A 17,898-nucleotide genomic window follows, 5' to 3' on the forward strand; every position below is an offset into this window, starting at 1 on the left:
GGCACCTGACCCTGTAAACGGGCAAAAGTCTGCCAGTAGGGGGGCGATGATTGCTACTGTGTTTCATTCCAACTGAGTGAGATGCAGATCATTTTAAAATAGTGACAGCAAATCTAATCTAATTTCGTAAAAGTAATTGGGCTTGGACAGGCCACGTCGCTAGAAGGGATAATGGTTGATGGAAAAGACTGTTGACAGAATGTCAGCCAAAGTATGGATCATCCTAGAGACACCAAAGATGGATCATCCTCACCGCAGAGATAGATTGATGAAATCAGCTCAAGTGCATGAGTGAGCTGGACCGACGCATCACAAGACTGTGAGGAATTTGAGAGCCTGGCGGAGGCCTTCATCCAGTAATGGATAGATCACGGTCGATTATAATTATATCGGATCGTATAACGAGCTACACGGTGTGTTAAGAGACCCACACTGCAGACGCCAATGAGCTCATCATCTGCATTCAAGTACCTGGATGGCGGGGACCATGGTGAAGTAGCCAATGAGGACAATGAAGAGCTCGGTGGCCATGTTCTTGACAATGGACCAGCCCTCGTTGCTGAGTCCTGCACAGAGAGACGGAGAGGCACACGAGGCAATGACTCCACACGAGGCCATGACGCACACACACACACACACACGAGGCCATGACGCACACACACACACGAGGCCATGACGCACGCACACACACACACACACGAGGCCATGACGCGCGCACACACACACACGAGGCCATGACGCACAAACACACGAGGCCATGACGCACACACGAGGCCATGACGCACACACACACACGAGGCCATGACACACACACACACGAGGCCATGACGCACACACACACACACACACGAGGCCATGACGCACACACACACACACGAGGCCATGACGCGCGCACACACACAGCACACTAGATTCTCTGTGGGTGTGTCTAGGTTATATGCATGGTGTAAACTGCATCGTCCATGCACTTGTTTTAACTGCAGACATTGATGCGATCCAGGATCCGCGAATCCCTGTAGTTGTAATTCACGTGTTAAAGGCGGTCCGTGCCTGCTCCTGTAACCGGCGACGGAGTGGAGACGCTTTGCGGAGCTGCAAACCGCAACCGGTGGAGGTGTGTGGGGCTAACACGGAGCTTCGTAACCCGCAAATTCATTTATCCGCGAGTCACGGGCCGTGCTCCACAGATTCTTTACGGACGACAAGGGAAGGGCGGCCAATTCCTCCGGTAATCCGCGGTGAGCCACGTCGGCACAAATCTTTGGGTATATCGTGTACGGGATAAACCTCCGTGCTGGGTCACAGGTTACAGGATATACGATGTGGGGCCTCCACATCAACACAGAATATCATATTTCACATATCGCATATAAAAGTAAAGTATGTGTATTTTTTTCAATTGTAATTGTGATAACCATGTTCCTGTGGAAGAGGTACCATCACATGCTGTCTCACTGTCAAATATTTAAAATGCTTGATTTCTCTTGTATTCGTAATTACTATTTATGACTTATTCTTAGGGTCTTTCGGTAAAATCACGTAGATAGGTTCAAAGAAAATAACAAAAAACTACAACGTTCCGATCGCTATACCAGCAGTTGTCATCGGGAAAAGGGGATTAGCGTCTAAAGATGTATTTATTACTTGTGCTTACAAAGGAAAGAGTCTCAAGACCCTTTTAATATGAGTCCTGCCAAATGTTTGCACTAGGGGGGCGATGTTACTGCTGTGCGTCATCCTAATGAAGTAATTTGCAAGTAGATTTTCAGCACTGGGATGTTCAGTCAATACCGGCAAAATTGTGTATGGCAGGAACCAAAAGTGCCATGAAACCCAACCAGAACAGAGTGAGAACATACAACCTACACACAGAAGGTGCCTGAGTTGGGAATCAAACCCAGGCCCTTGCTGTGAGAGACGAGAATTACCACTGCACCATCCTGCAGCCCAAATGAAATCAAAATGTGGGAAAACGTGGATTGGTGCAAGACAAGCAACTGTGGTGCCACTCTCCTCGTTAACTCTGAGCAACCTCATTGGGAGAGCGTGAGCTGCTGCGCTCACAGCTGTAGGTGCGGCCTGTGCCTGCAGAGCGAGCTGTGCGATGCGTCACCCTGTGCGATGCGGAATTTGACGTCCTGGTCCACAGGCGTTGAGACGACCGACTTGGTGAGGACGAGGATGTTCTCCAGGCCAATGACAAGCACGAGGTAGGGGAAGATCTCCCTGTGCCACGCACACAGCGGCAGGCCACAGGACCAACTCAAAGCCATCAACACCGAAGCAACGGCACAGAGTACAGGGAAATTCACAACGCAGCACTGCACATCATCAACTCCATTACACGTAACATCGGTTACCACTGCGCCACCCGAAAGTCCTTGTATTTGTGTGAGTGTGGCATTTCTATGTTCTCCCTCTCTTCCTCTCATGGATAAAAAAATGCAACTACACAAGGTAATTGGTATTGGCCAAACAATTACACTGCACACTACTGAAATGGAATTTGCATACAACAGCAGCAAAAAAAAGTCTTGATACTCGGTGAGGCTTCGCTGAGTAAACAAGCAAAATAATAATGAATAATCGACTCTTGTGAGGCCTGTGACATGCGACACAGCTTGGACTAGCCGACCACCTGCACCCTCTCGGCGAGTTTCACACGCCGGGATGCGCGTCGTGGCGTAGGGTAGGCGGTGGTCGCGTGCAGCGGGTGCTGGGAGGGCCGTGCACGCCGCGAGAGACCCACCCTCCGTTGAGCGTGGGCGTGAGGCCGAACAGGGTGCACAGGCCAACGGAGATGAGCAGGGAGCTGATGACCGTGGCCACAGCTGCCAGTGCCAGCCCCCACTTGGACTTCACCAAGTCGATTTTTCCTGCACACACACAAATACAGAAAGACAAAGACCCTTTTTTAACCTTAACAGACTGTATGGGCAAGTGCAGTTAGTGATTAGCACCCACGGAGGCCGGGCTCGGCAGACGAGAGGTGGGGTGGCCAGTACCACGCCCAGCCACCTTCGTCTCCCTAATGGTAATGTTTACACGTCGCACCAGGTGCTCATTTGAGGCTGAGTCGACCTAGGGGAGACCCAGCACAAGCACGCACACACATACAGAAACATTCCTGGCCATACAGCCTCAACAAAAATTTTTGAAACACAGTTTCTGAGCATCGGCCCAAGGCCCCAAAATGTCAAGCGACCAGCAACACGAGGCATTCATGTGTGCGCGTGTGTGCGCGTGTGCAGGTGTGTGCGCGTGTGTGCGCATGTGTGTGCGCGTGTGTGTACGTACGCGTGGAGAAGTAGATGTAGGCGAACAGGATGATGTAGGTGGTGACGAGCGGCACGAGCTCGGCCACGCCCACCTCCTCCTGGAAGTGCACGTGCACCATGGAGTCCTCACGCAACGACGCGTTGGTGGCCGGGTACAGACGCTTCAACCGCGACCGCAGGCCCCACACAAACCTGCAACAAGCGCAGCACGCACAGCTTAATCACAGCACGACACTGCTCCTCGCAAAAGTCCTAGAAAGGGTCACCTTCTCTGCAAACAGCTCTCCCCGCCAGGATGCCCACGGTCCAGTAGAATCCAGTTGCTGCTACTTTCAATACCACGGACCACTCCTTCCTCCTTGAGCGTCTCCATAACGATGACGGTGACACCGGAAACCCCCACCCCCCTTCTCGTTACAACCATACCTCTCATCCCATGCAAGGAGTGTCTCCCTTTCGAAACCCCCTGAGCTATGGTGAACCACAAGGCTTGGCCCTGTGCCCTTGGCCCTGTGCTCGACTCGCTCTGGGTTATACGAGTGATAGAGAGCAGTGTTTCTCAACCTCAGCTCATGCAAACCACCCCATGGTACAGATTTACATAATTCCCCACGATTAGGTGCATGCAGTGTGCAGGAGCTATGAATAGAAACGTTTCGATATCAGGAAATGGCAAACCGTGGTGGGTCACAATGACTAGAGTTGAGAAACACTGGGGTAGATGGAGCGGCCTGGTGGCGCAGTGGTAACACTCGCAGCAAGGAGGGCCTGGGTTTCATTCCTGACTCAGGCGCCTTTCTGTGCGGAGTTTGTATTTTCCCCCTGTTCTGCATGGATTCCTCCGGGTTCTCCTATTTCCTCCAAGAGCTAAACCCCCCCCATACAATGTAGCTGGTATTGACCAAACATCCCAATCCTGAAAGATTACCTGCAAATAACTCAACATCGCCCTCTACTGCGAACACTTGGCAGCGCCATCCTGAAAAATAATCTTGAGACTCGGCGAGACTTTCTTTAAATAATGACAATCGTAATAAAATAACAATGAGATGAGGTGTGCGAGGGGAAAGGGAGGTAAGGCGAGCAGTGTGTGGAGGGGCGCGCTAGGCTGGCAGGAACACGGAGGGCAGAGGCGGGCCCCACCGGTTGTCGTAGGAGTGCAGTACGATGGTGACGGCGAAGGAGACGAGCCGCTGGCGGTTGCGGATGTAGTAGCGTGACACTCCGCTGTACTTGGGAGGCACGCCGAACAGCAGGTCTGCACACGCACGTATCCACGCACACCGCCGCTCATCAGCAACGCACGCAGTAACAGAAATCAAACTCAGGTGCTGTGTGAACAAATACGCCACCTCTGCAACTCGGTACGGTAATTGAAAATAAACACTGCAAGCAAATCGCATTTAATCCATAAGACTTTGAGCTTTTCAGGATGTATGTTTCTCACGATCATTTGCTTCTTATAAATGTAATTGCAAAATGAAATGTTTGTAAGATTAAATAAAATACCCTTCAAATAAAATGGGATATTTGGCCAATTTCTTTTGGAAAGAACATTTTGCAAGTGGCAGGAAACCGGCATGGCTGGAGAACAGTTGGCACAAAGAGGAGAACATGCGGGCGCTGTCAGCCCAACAGTGTGGCACCTTTGAGCGACGTGGAGAACTGGAAGGCCTTGCCCTGGTGCTGGTGAACAGTGCTCATCACGTCGGGATCGGCGCGGAAGTGCTCGATGTCGTTGAGCCAGAAGTTGGCCGGCGACACGACAAGGCAGCCGTGCTCGGGAAGGAAGCGCTGCAGCGCTCGCAGCCCAGGCAGCAGCGCCGCCACGCGGAAGCAGTAGTCGTCGAGGCTACGTGGGCCCTCGCTGCCAACACAAACATGGCGCTAACACGGTGCTAGCATGCGCGTCGCCCCGCATGCCGGCCCGCATGCCAGCCCCAACCGAGACCTCTGATGATGAAGAAATTACTTTCATAATTGTATTTTCAAATTGTGGTATCAGAATCGCATTGTGTCACGATCAAAATTCGCTTTTGGAAACTGTCAGAGTAAGCAGAGCACCACCGTGTGTCTGAGAACGGGAAGATGCTGTTGCTGAAGTCACGTGGTTATTCACGAGGGCACAACTTTTAAAGCCTTTCAATGACTTGTCAAGAAACATTTAGCACCAGTCACCGTTAATACCTGCGTCACGACACCAGGCAGTTGAAGAAATCAGGCGCATTCCAGATCTAGTTACACGGATTCTAGATTTGATCAAATAGAATAAACCCAAACTGTGGGCACACACAGCTGTCCGGTGAGAGGAGCTAGCACCAGGTTGGCAGGGGGTGGCACCTGGTGGTTTGCTGGTGGTTGTGGATCTCCTCCAGCAGCTCGAACACCTTGGAGAGGGGCCCCCTGAAAGCGTCGACAGGGATGAGGCCTCGCTCCCAGGGGAACACAGTGGCCTTCAGCACCACCTGCTGCACGTACGCCACTGGCCTGCCCACATACTACACACAGACGCACACGGATCCCCCCCGACAGCCTTGAACAGACTTTTGCGGAAAGTACTACTGGCGAGCGCTTACAAAGAGACTGCTCATTTGCGGGAGATGGATTTTGGGAATGCAGGACCGTGAGCGATATCAAAGACATGGGGAGGCCTGCAGAAATTAAAGGTGACGATGAAAAATCTCTTTGAACAGGTTACTGCGTTCACGTTTTTCTAAGGAAATAATGCCACTGCGATCCCGTGGGAGGTCATAGCGTTGTCTCCCTGTGAGATTGGCTGTTAAAATACTGCTTCTACTTGCACTAAATGTGATACGTAGCAGGAAAACATTTATAAAAAAGTGGAGAAACTCAACCTCCGGTAACGTTTGGCCAATGATCGCAACTTCATCTGTGCCAGGCTTACGCATAGGAATATCCACGGGACGCGGGGGGTGAACTCGCAGCAAGAGGAAGCGCAGGCTCACGCTGCGCTTGGACCGACGACCTGCGCTGCGTTTCGTGTTGTTGGGAGTGACGGGCACGGTGGGGTGGGGCATGCTCACTTACCCAGGAGGGCCTCTCCTCCGAGTCGGAGGCCCCAGAGGCCGCGTACTGCTCGTCCGGGGGAGAATAGTCCTGCACAGGGGTCACGAACTCCACGGGGCCCGTGCCGGGCAGGGGCAGCTTCAGCAGAGGGGAGCTGTGTGCACAAAACAAAAACTGCGATTCTCCCTAGAGCCTAAACAGACAGTTGGGGCAAGTGGTGGAGAGCACCTATTAGCGCTGGCACGATGCACGAGGGGGAGGGTGACCAGCAACATGCCTGGCCGTCCTTGTCTCCCAAATGCTGAGGTTTACACAGCACCAGGCACTCCGTTGATGTCGAGTCAACCGACGGGAGCCCCACGACTGGTTCCGATATTCGTCATAGATGTTAGCCACGCGAGCGAAAATCAAACTTGGGTCTCCAGGTTCATAGTGCAGTGCGCTAACCATTACGCTACCACTCGGTAATCACACACACAAGTACATTTATGTACACGCACGTTCACACCACCACACACGAACATGCAAAACACATATACACGCACACATATATTATTCACTAATAGGGAAGGGGGTAATAAAATAACTGAGTGCAACTTTATTTAATTGCTAAAACAACCGCAATCCACACCAACACAGGAGTTGAAGTCTGTTCCCCCCAACAACGCCCGTCAAATCCTCAACACTCGTACGGTTTTAAAAAGTAAAGAATACAATAGGCGACGTTTCAGGCAATGGCCCTTCTTCATCCTATATAAATGATGGAGGGCAATGTCCGGAAACATTGCCAATTGTATACGTTTCCTTTTAAGGCCACATTATCGCCAAGTAATTTATTCTGAAAACCCTGTCGAGCCGGCCCACACGCAGCCACGATGTGGTTATCAGCTTCCCTGGATAAGTGTGGGTGGCTCCAGTCATGCACCAGGCATGGTGACATCAAAGTGTGCCAAATCCTGCTCGGATTAAAACCCAAGCGGGCAGCCAGTCCTGCAGACGGGGTGACGTGACGCTCGCATGGCTCATCTGCCTCCAGCACCCATGGAAGGTGCACTTTCATAAGGCAGACCCCCTAGCGTGCTTGGGTTTGGGTGGTGACAACCGAGTAGCTAAAATTTATGGCATACTTTTAACACCGTTTAATAAAAGCAGAAAAATACTTAAATTACATTTAATCAGAGTGTGGTTAAGGTAGTCATGTTTAAAAACGTATGCTTAATTCGTTTTAAAATGTGGCATAATTATCGAGAGATGTCATGATGCCATGGCCCACACCCTGCACACTGCATTGATCTACGACCTCACGACTTATTCCAAGATTAGCCAAAGAGAACTAGACCGCAAGTCCTGACGAAGAGAATTCAGCGGGTCCATTGTCGGCCTGCATTTTCAGAACTGCTCAGCATTGCCTGGCCCTATTTAGTCACACACGTCTCTCATCGAAAACCAGCTATTCCCCAGGTGCACCCGACCCTGACCCAGGGAACTCTTTCCAAAGTGTGCTGGCACGGGGGAGCCAGCCCAGCAATAGCCCTCACATCAAAGGGCACGGAGAGGGAGGGGTAGGGGCACGGAGCGAGATAAGGCGATGCTGTTCACTGCCTGACCCTGACCTTGGTTCACGTCCACAGTGTGTGCGACCCCTGCCATGGGAACGTGCATTACAAAGACGTGGAGAAGAGTTAGGCAAGCCGCGACTCGGGACGGCCCTGATTTAACCTGGTCATGAAAAGAAGGCACATGGGCGGCAGTGGTCCAGCTCGTGCCTCACAGCATTAAGGGATTGGGTTCGATTCATAACTAGGGAGCCTTTCTGTGTGACGTTTGTACTTAGCCCCCCTGTTGCACACAGGTTTCTTTCAGTGTCCTTCCGAGCTAAAAACACACACACAATGTAACTGGTATTAGCCAAACATCCCAATGCTGAAAATAACCTGCAAACTATTAATTCGAGATTACTCACAGCAGCAGCAGCATCGCCCCCAACTGTGAAAGCTTGGCAGAACCCTGCTGAAAGAGTCCTCAGACTCAATGAGGCTTTCCTGGGTAAACAATGGCGATGCTAATATTTGTATTATTGTTTCTGCATTACGATGTTTTACAGTGGTCTCTCACTCTCAATACTTCATGTTTCTCATTCGTCTTTCCTCTATTGTCTCTCTTAGTCCATTTAGTTATTTGCTACTTATCTACCCAAGTCCACATTCTGTTTCTCCCATCTCTACTGCTACCTTTCAATGTCCCCTTTTATTTATTTCATCTCTCACACCTCCCCTTGTCTGATTTATCTCGTGATGTCTTTCCCCCCCTCTTGATTGTATTCCCAATGTGCCATCAGCATCACGTCATTGAATTCAAACATTTCCATTCTGAATTCTCGCAGGAATCGGTGCATCACCCCGTGGGAGAGAATGGGAGGCGACTTCACACAAACATTTCTGAGGTCCCTTTGGCCGCCTCTTATCCACATGAGGGTGGTGCCACCTCCTCACGTGCCTTGCCTCAGAGGCGTTCATAACATGCACACCAGACCAAATAAACGGAATTTAAAACCATTTTTTTGTGCAGTCATTTAGCGATGGGGGCGAGACCCTCAACGTGCTACACCTAATTGCCCTGTAGGGCAGGAAGCTTTAAGAGTAGAGACCAAGATTTCGGCTTTACTGGCTCAGTGCTGTGACATTGCGCGAGTGCCGTGCGTCGCCCAGCCACGCCGCGTCGCCTTGCCCGTGTCCCCCGTCGGCGTGCTCACCAGCAGGCGAGCACGCAGATGAAGGTGAAGGCGATGATGGGCACGGGGTAGGAGGCGCACATGAGCCCGTGTGAGTAGAAGCCCAGGGAGATCTTCTCCTTCAGTTTCTCCGCCAGCATCATGGTGCAGTGGTCTCTACTCTTCCCTTCAGTTGACTCTCATCATCTGCTCCACACAAACACAGAATTCCCCCGTTTAGTCTCCAACGATGTCACAGACATGAGCACCAAACATTGAACACAACATTGGTGCATTAATACACTCTGGCAGATCGCTTGACTTCTAACTTTAAGGTATTTTTTTTCACTAATGAACTTTCAATCTCATATCTGACAACCTGGGACAGCCCACACCATAGAGAGCTGCTTATTTTCCAGGTCGTATTTTCCTTTCCAAAGAAAATGGCACGGGATGCAAATCCGGATGACAGAGCCAAGCAGTACGAATGGGATGCTGAAACAGGAGCACTTTGAGCGCGATTGCACTGCTCTCATTCCTACAGCATTGAGATTTTAGAGCTCCATTAAGTGATGACCAAGTAAAATAGTGGCAGCACAAAAGATGGTGCTGAGGAAGCCTTCAATTGTGCCAGCAACCAGTCATTAGTTCATCACCAATAAGTGGTGTAGCGTGATAATGCATGAACTTAAGTGGCATATCTACCAAAATATTGGTTTGATACAAATTCAGGTACGGCAGTAAAAGTTGCACCCCATGCATGAAAATCATGTTTCTGTACCAAATGCAGGTGCATATGTATAAATGTCAACACATGGACACTAATACAAACCCAGCACAGGTAATTTATGCACACGAACGCAGTGCGTGCTTTGGCAAAACCCAGATAAAGTCCATGTGTGAAAAGCAAACACACCGTGCTTTTTAAGTTTTTTTATGTACAGTATTTATGTTTAAATTAAATTCTGCAAGCGAAAAGTACAATTACTCCTCATTCCAGCACACTAACCCACATACCGGTGACCAGCAATCAACTCTGACCATTCTTGCTTTGAGAGAGCAGAGGGCGAGCCTTGACACACACGCTGTGATTACATCACTGTCGTTTAGTGGCACTTGACACACGATGTTGGCTCCGTATGCACAAGTGTGACATTTAATTAAAACACTTACTCTCCACCCAAACACTAAATGAATACAGCTTGCAAACCTGCTACGGCCCCGAGCTCAAGGCATATGCACACAACAAGTATGCCAATGCTGATTTGCATCATCATTGGGATAGCCCGACAACAAGGTCGGGCTGATCCAGCTGTTACCTGGAATGCGACTTCTGAGTAGACAGCCCAGACCCAGTGCAGCCTGAATCTGCCTTCAAATGTGTGGGGACACAGCTTTAGTTTGAGAGGCCTGGTGGTGCAGCTAGGAGGCCCAGTGGGAGGGAACGGTCTGAATGAGGGGACAGGAGGTCCAATGAGGGTAGGGACCAGAAGGCCCAATCAGGTGGAATCAGAAGTGGCTAATTGTGGGAGTGGGGTCAGAAAAACCGAGGCAGGCATTGGGAGGTCTCAAAGGGGGTGGGTGGGAAGGCTCACAAGAGAGGTGGGGGGGGAGGCTCACAGGGGGTAGGTTGGGAGGCCTCAGAGGGGGGAGGCCTCACAGGGCGTGGAGGGGAGGCCCACAGTGGGGCTGGGCTGAATGGAATATACGTTCCAATCATTTTTCCGACTTAAAAATCCAACTCCACCCTCAGAGGAGTAAATGGGCATCACGAGACAGGACCTGTCAAGCTTGTAAAGTTAATATTTGTGTTGCAGGTTTACGATCCTTTCGCCCAAACGCATGTTGAGCTTGGAACACTACGACACAATGAGACTCTTATTCACAGGTGCCGAACAACCCTATCATTGTGCCGATGCTGTGGTGGCGAGATGTTAATTCCCTCGCCTGGTATACAGGAGGTTGTATGTTCGATCTCAACCCTGACGCCTGTATAATTGGAGTGTGCATGTTCTCCCCGTGGTTGAGTGGATTTTCCTTTGGGTCCTCCGGTATTTCCCTCCACATTTAGAAACATGCTTCCAGAATATTTGGCTGCTTTAAGTTTCAACATGATAAGCCACTTCGAGATATAATTTGTGGCCAAGTTGCTTCTGAAAAAGAGCTATGTAGCTCAGTGGGCCTTATCTGGTAAAAAAAGTAACAAAGAATAGTTGCTTTCAATCTAACATTGCGAAAAATATCCTTGACAAAACACTGTTCATTCTGAGGCATATTCACATACGCACTCTCCTCAATACAAGGCACAGACAGGTCGGGGCAATGGGTCAGGGTGCACACGTGCAAATTACAAACTTGACTTCTCAAAGTAAACTATACTTATCTTATCGGGAACATTGCAAAGCGATATCAACTGCACAAGGACGTAAAATATTACGCGCCAATTTGTTTTCCTGCTGAAACCCCAAGGCCAGCTCGACAAGACCTTGATCTGCTTTGTAATACCGTGCCACATTATCGTGCAGGGCGAACGCGACAGTAGAATTGTGTGCAGAGACACAGCAATGCGAGTCCAGGGACATTGAACAGTTCTGTCAATCCGCACATGGACATTGTAATCGATATTTCATAGTTATCATAATAATGCACATGTGGTGTCATTTTGCAGGTAATTATCTATCAAAGGTGTATTACTTTCATGTTCGTAGGATAAGCCAGGGTTTGACACACACAGAACTGAATACACCATCGCTAAACCAGCGTGGATGAAAGTTCAGTTTGTCCGAGTACGTCCAATACCGTGAAAATTTTACGAGCATTTCACGAATAAAAACGGACAAATGATTTATATCTGAATTAGAGCCCTCACTTCTCGACTAACTACGGCCAAATAAAAAATCTGCTTAATAATTACATTTATTCAAATCTTTAAAATGTCTAAACTGTACATTCAATCTCATGGAACTGTCAAAAATACTCGCTATAAGGGGCCTGTTTAGAAGCAATTATTTATACAGCACGTTTGTGCTAAAAGATCAACACTTGTATCAACAACAGTGGCCTTCAAATGATAAGTATATAATCGGCAATGTTTAGGCCAATGCCGATTCTTTATAGCACATGGATCGTCCTCATGGGACCTCCTTTGCCGGTACCAAAATATACTAATAGGATTTTTTACCCTTTTTTCTGGCAACAAAACTGACACCTTTTGCAAGGAATCATGTTTACATTAACCACAATACTTGCAGTCAAATGCAAACAAAACACAATACTCTGATAATTTATGCATGAGACTAGGCCCTAACAAAAGCTGTCTCTGGTGTGGACCAATCAGTTTCAAGAACAATGCATAAATTGTGTTTTTGTTTGCATTTGACTGCAAGTATTGTGGTTAATGTAAACCTGATTCCTTGCAAAAGGTGTCAGTTTTGTTGCCAGAAAAAAGGGGAAAAACCCTATTAGTTTATGGATCGTCCTGTGAAGGGCCACTGCCCTTAAAGTAACAAAAGGCAAATCGAATTATCCGGCTTCACAGCAAATGCCGAAGACTGTATACACTCTGTCACATTGATTATTCTTATTCGTTTGAATCTTAAGGCGAGCGCGGTGGCGCTAGGGTTGCCACCTCTGAAACTGGGACACTTTACGTGAAGAATATCTCGCAATACCGGAAGAGGGGAGGGCTACGTGTAAACGCATTGCCTGGAGAGGTTCATTACGCAACTGACAGCAACCGGGCCTTGTGATGCCCCAGGAAGACAACTTTCCTTGGGCAGCAACCTCAAAAAGCGGACGTCTGTAAAACCAGGGCGAGTAGCACGCTATGGCGGTGCACGCTTTTGGAAACAAGGGTGAGTGGATCACGTGGAGATTTGTGAAACTCACAAACCCGCTCGACTGCGAGATGGCCAGACATCAGCAGTGACAGCAGGTGGGAGCGTGGACCGGTCCATCTGGATGTCTGCTCTCCGGCGGCCTGGTACGCACACTCTTCCCACACGAAACAAAAGTCCCATTAATATGCAATGTTAGCCGGGAAGGTATCGGGATAAAACGTATCGCGATTCAGGCGAAGCGCCCACAACTTTAATTCAACTAAGACACGTAGCATTCCCAGGAGTCAATAAAAAGTCCATGACTCCGAGCCGCACGAGGGCAGCCTTTGCATGTGCCTGTTGTTATGGCTCAGTGGATGGGCCACGCCGCAGGCAGCCAGGCCAAAGCTGGAGAGGAGATCACCCACCGCGACAGCCCTGGCAGTGCAGCTCACCACGGCTTCGCGCCCTGCGCAGCCTCCCAGCTTCACGGCGCCCCGGGAGGCGGCTCGTGCCTCGCTGCGTGGCACGGGAGACGGCTGCCTCCCCCCGTGCCTCCCCCCGTGCCTCTCCCCGTGCCTCCCCCCGTGTGCCTCTCCCCGTGCCTCCCCCCGTGTGCCTCTCCCCGTGCCTCCCCCCGTGTGCCTCACCCCCGTGCCTCACCCGGTGCCTCCCCCCGTGTGCCTCACCCCCGTGCATCACCCGGTGCCTCCCCCCGTGCCTCACCCCGTGCCTCACCCCGTGCCTCACCCGGTGCCTCCCCCCGTGTGCCTCACCCCGTGCCTCCCCCCGTGTCTCACCCCGTGCCTCCCCCCGTGTGCCTCACCCCGTGTCTCACCCCGTGCCTCTCCCCGTGTCTCACCCCGTGCCTCTCCCCGTGTCTCACCCCGTGCCTCCCCCCGTGTGCCTCTCCCCGTGCCTCCCCCCGTGTGCCTCACCCCGTGACTCTCCCCGTGCCTCCCCCCGTGTGCCTCTCTCCGTGTGCCTCACCCCGTGACTCTCCCCGTGCCTCCCCGCAGCGCCGCTCTCAGCTCCAATGGGCGCGAGATGCGCGCGATGGGTCCCGCGGCTTCCAGCAGTGGACCCCGGTCGCCGTGGAAACGGATGGATCTGGGATCTCTAGGGGGTCCGCGTCTCCTCGCTGCCGGTGCCAGGTCTCTCTCTCTCTGTCTGTCCGGGGTCTTTCTCCCTGAAGCGGGAACCTCCCGGGTGTTCGCCTTTAGCTGCACATGGCGAGTCCCGCTCTACCCACGCAGGCGGGCGGGCAGGCAGGGCGCTTCCCGTCTCCGCCTTTGCTACCCGTCTCCAAGGGGTCCTCCGTGTCTCTATCCCCGCCCGTGCGTCTCCGCCCCCGTCTCTGTGCAGGCGTCCCCAGTGGTGGTGGTGGCGGCCGCGGGCGACTGTGAGGAGGAGGAGGACGACGCTCCCGGGATCCCGACTCGCCGCGCTTCTCCTTCCCCGCGTGGGGCGAGGTCGCGTCACGTGACCGCGATCTCCCTTGACCCGTGACCCGCGGCCTACGGAGGCTGCAACGCGATTTGTTGAACGGACGGCTCACCTCGCCTGTTACGGAATACTAAGTATTGAATTAATAGTTTTAAGTTTCACTGACAACGTTTACCATAACAAATAACGTGCATATATATTATACGCACATTGTTCTAAAACACCTCATGTTAACTGCACTGGCGCGGCTGGTTTCTGCATTGCACTGCCTTGTGCCGAGAATGTCGAGCAATGGGAGAGCGCTCACACACGCGTTTTGATCGACAACCGAGCAATGGGAGAGCGCTCACACTCGCGTTTTGATCGACAACCTAGCAATGGGAGAGCGCTCACACTCGCGTTTTGATCGACAACCGAGCAATGGGAGAGCGCTCACACTCGCGTTTTGATCGACAACCGAGCAATGGGAGAGCGCTCACACTCGCGTTTTGATCGACAACCTAGCAATGGGAGAGCGCTCACACTCGCGTTTTGATCGGCAACCTAGCAATGAGAGAGCGCTCACACTCGCGTTTTGATCGACAACCGAGCAATGGGAGAGCGCTCACACTCGCGTTTTGATCGGCAACCTAGCAATGGGAGAGCGCTCACACTCGCGTTTTGATCGGCAACCTAGCAATGGGAGAGCGCTCACACTCGCGTTTTGATCGGCAACCTAGCAATGAGAGAGCGCTCACACTCGCGTTTTGATCGGCAACCTAGCAATGGGAGAGCGCTCACACTCGCGTTTTGATCGGCAACCTAGCAATGGGAGAGCGCTCACACTTGCGTTTTGATCGACAACCGAGCAATGGGAGAGCGCTCACACTCGCGTTTTGATCGACAACCTAGCAATGGGAGAGCGCTCACACTCGCGTTTTGATCGACAACCGAGCAATGAGAGAGCGCTCACACTCGCGTTTTGATCGACAACCGAGCAATGGGAGAGCGCTCACACTCGCGTTTTGATCGACAACCTAGCAATGGGAGAGCGCTCACACTCGCGTTTTGATCGACAACCTAGCAATGAGAGAGCGCTCACACTCGCGTTTTGATCGACAACCGAGCAATGAGAGAGCGCTCACACACGCGTTTTGATCGACAACCGAGCAATGAGAGAGCGCTCACACTCGCGTTTTGATCGACAACCGAGCAATGAGAGAGCGCTCACACACGCGTTTTGATCGACAACCGAGCAATGAGAGAGCGCTCACACACGCGTTTTGATCGACAACCTAGCAATGAGAGAGCGCTCACACTCGCGTTTTGATCGACAACCGAGCAATGAGAGAGCGCTCACACACGCGTTTTGATCGACAACCGAGCAATGGGAGAGCGCTCACACTCGCGTTTTGATCGACAACCTAGCAATGGGAGAGCGCTCACACACGCGTTTTGATCGACAACCGAGCAATGGGAGAGCGCTCACACTCGCGTTTTGATCGACAACCTAGCAATGGGAGAGCGCTCACACTCGCGTTTTGATCGACAACCGAGCAATGGGAGAGCGCTCACACTCGCGTTTTGATCGACAACCTAGCAATGGGAGAGCGCTCACACTCGCGTTTTGATCGACAACCGAGCAATGGGAGAGCGCTCACACTCGCGTTTTGATCGACAACCGAGCAATGGGAGAGCGCTCACACTTGCGTTTTGATCGGCAACCTAGCAATGGGAGAGCGCTCACACTCGCGTTTTGATCGGCAACCTAGCAATGGGAGAGCGCTCACACTCGCGTTTTGATCGGCAACCTAGCAATGAGAGAGCGCTCACACACGCGTTTTGATCGGCAACCTAGCAATGGGAGAGCGCTCACACTCGCGTTTTGATCGGCAACCTAGCAATGGGAGAGCGCTCACACTCGCGTTTTGATCGACAACCGAGCAATGGGAGAGCGCTCACACTCGCGTTTTGATCGACAACCTAGCAATGGGAGAGCGCTCACACTCGCGTTTTGATCGGCAACCTAGCAATGGGAGAGCGCTCACACTCGCGTTTTGATCGGCAACCTAGCAATGAGAGAGCGCTCACACTCGCGTTTTGATCGGCAACCTAGCAATGGGAGAGCGCTCACACTCGCGTTTTGATCGGCAACCTAGCAATGAGAGAGCGCTCACACTCGCGTTTTGATCGGCAACCTAGCAATGGGAGAGCGCTCACACTCGCGTTTTGATCGGCAACCTAGCAATGGGAGAGCGCTCACACTCGCGTTTTGATCGGCAACCTAGCAATGAGAGAGCGCTCACACACGCGTTTTGATCGGCAACCTAGCAATGGGAGAGCGCTCACACTCGCGTTTTGATCGGCAACCTAGCAATGGCAGAGCGCTCACACTCGCGTTTTGATCGGCAACCTAGCAATGAGAGAGCGCTCACACTCGCGTTTTGATCGGCAACCTAGCAATGAGAGAGCGCTCACACTCGCGTTTTGATCGGCAACCTAGCAATGAGAGAGCGCTCACACTCGCGTTTTGATCGGCAACCTAGCAATGGGAGAGCGCTCACACTTGCGTTTTGATCGGCAACCTAGCAATGGGAGAGCGCTCACACTCGCGTTTTGATCGGCAACCTAGCAATGGGAGAGCGCTCACACTCGCGTTTTGATCGGCAACCTAGCAATGAGAGAGCGCTCACACACGCGTTTTGATCGGCAACCTAGCAATGGGAGAGCGCTCACACTCGCGTTTTGATCGGCAACCTAGCAATGGGAGAGCGCTCACACTCGCGTTTTGATCGGCAACCTAGCAATGGGAGAGCGCTCACACTCGCGTTTTGATCGGCAACCTAGCAATGAGAGAGCGCTCACACTCGCGTTTTGATCGGCAACCTAGCAATGGGAGAGCGCTCACACTTGCGTTTTGATCGGCAACCTAGCAATGGGAGAGCGCTCACACTCGCGTTTTGATCGGCAACCTAGCAATGGGAGAGCGCTCACACTCGCGTTTTGATCGGCAACCTAGCAATGAGAGAGCGCTCACACTCGCGTTTTGATCGGCAACCTAGCAATGAGAGAGCGCTCACACTCGCGTTTTGATCGGCAACCTAGCAATGGGAGAGCGCTCACATTCGCGTTTTGATCGGCAACCTAGCAATGGGAGAACGCTCACACTCGCATTTTGATCGGCAACCTAGCAATGAGAGAGCGCTCACACTCGCGTTTTGATCGGCAACCTAGCAATGGGAGAGCGCTCACACTTGCGTTTTGATCGGCAACCTAGCAATGGGAGAGCGCTCACACTCGCGTTTTGATCGGCAACCTAGCAATGGGAGAGCGCTCACACTCGCGTTTTGATTGGCAACCTAGCAATGAGAGAGCGCTCACACTCGCGTTTTGATCGGCAACCTAGCAATGAGAGAGCGCTCACACTCGCGTTTTGATCGGCAACCTAGCAATGAGAGAGCGCTCACACTCGCGTTTTGATCGGCAACCTAGCAATGGGAGAGCGCTCACACTCGCGTTTTGATCGGCAACCTAGCAATGGGAGAACGCTCACACTCGCGTTTTGATCGGCAACCTAGCAATGAGAGAGCGCTCACACTCGCGTTTTGATCGGCAACCTAGCAATGGGAGAGCGCTCACA

General features: G+C 51.7%; 1 protein-coding gene across 4 annotated transcripts in view; it reads right to left on the reverse strand.

Annotated features, from left to right (window-relative positions):
- SCAP (SREBF chaperone) overlaps positions 1–14,579 on the reverse strand; it is a 31,663-nt gene extending 17,084 nt beyond the window's left edge. Inside the window, exons 1-11 of one of the 4 annotated variants that reach the window (XM_078598479.1) lie at positions 13,824–14,578; positions 12,904–13,008; positions 9,058–9,222; positions 6,327–6,459; positions 5,619–5,776; positions 4,925–5,145; positions 4,422–4,536; positions 3,298–3,470; positions 2,750–2,876; positions 2,114–2,226; positions 472–566 (exon numbers count right to left, since the gene is read on the reverse strand). In XM_078598479.1, coding sequence (XP_078454605.1) covers positions 472–566; positions 2,114–2,226; positions 2,750–2,876; positions 3,298–3,470; positions 4,422–4,536; positions 4,925–5,145; positions 5,619–5,776; positions 6,327–6,459; positions 9,058–9,179 — 1,257 coding nt within the window. In that variant the 5' untranslated portion in view covers positions 9,180–9,222; positions 12,904–13,008; positions 13,824–14,578. Of the gene's footprint in view, positions 1–471; positions 567–2,113; positions 2,227–2,749; positions 2,877–3,297; positions 3,471–4,421; positions 4,537–4,924; positions 5,146–5,618; positions 5,777–6,326; positions 6,460–9,057; positions 9,223–12,903; positions 13,009–13,771; positions 13,797–13,823 lie in introns of those variants that run through there. The other 3 variants (XM_078598482.1, XM_078598480.1, XM_078598483.1) reach the window with 3 other exon arrangements.
- Positions 14,580–17,898: the final 3,319 nt, after the last annotated feature.

Source organism: Lampetra planeri, chromosome 10 (assembly GCF_965212315.1).
Source record: "Lampetra planeri chromosome 10, kcLamPlan1.2.h2, whole genome shotgun sequence".
In the NCBI taxonomy this organism is placed as follows: Eukaryota; Metazoa; Chordata; class Hyperoartia; order Petromyzontiformes; family Petromyzontidae; genus Lampetra; species Lampetra planeri.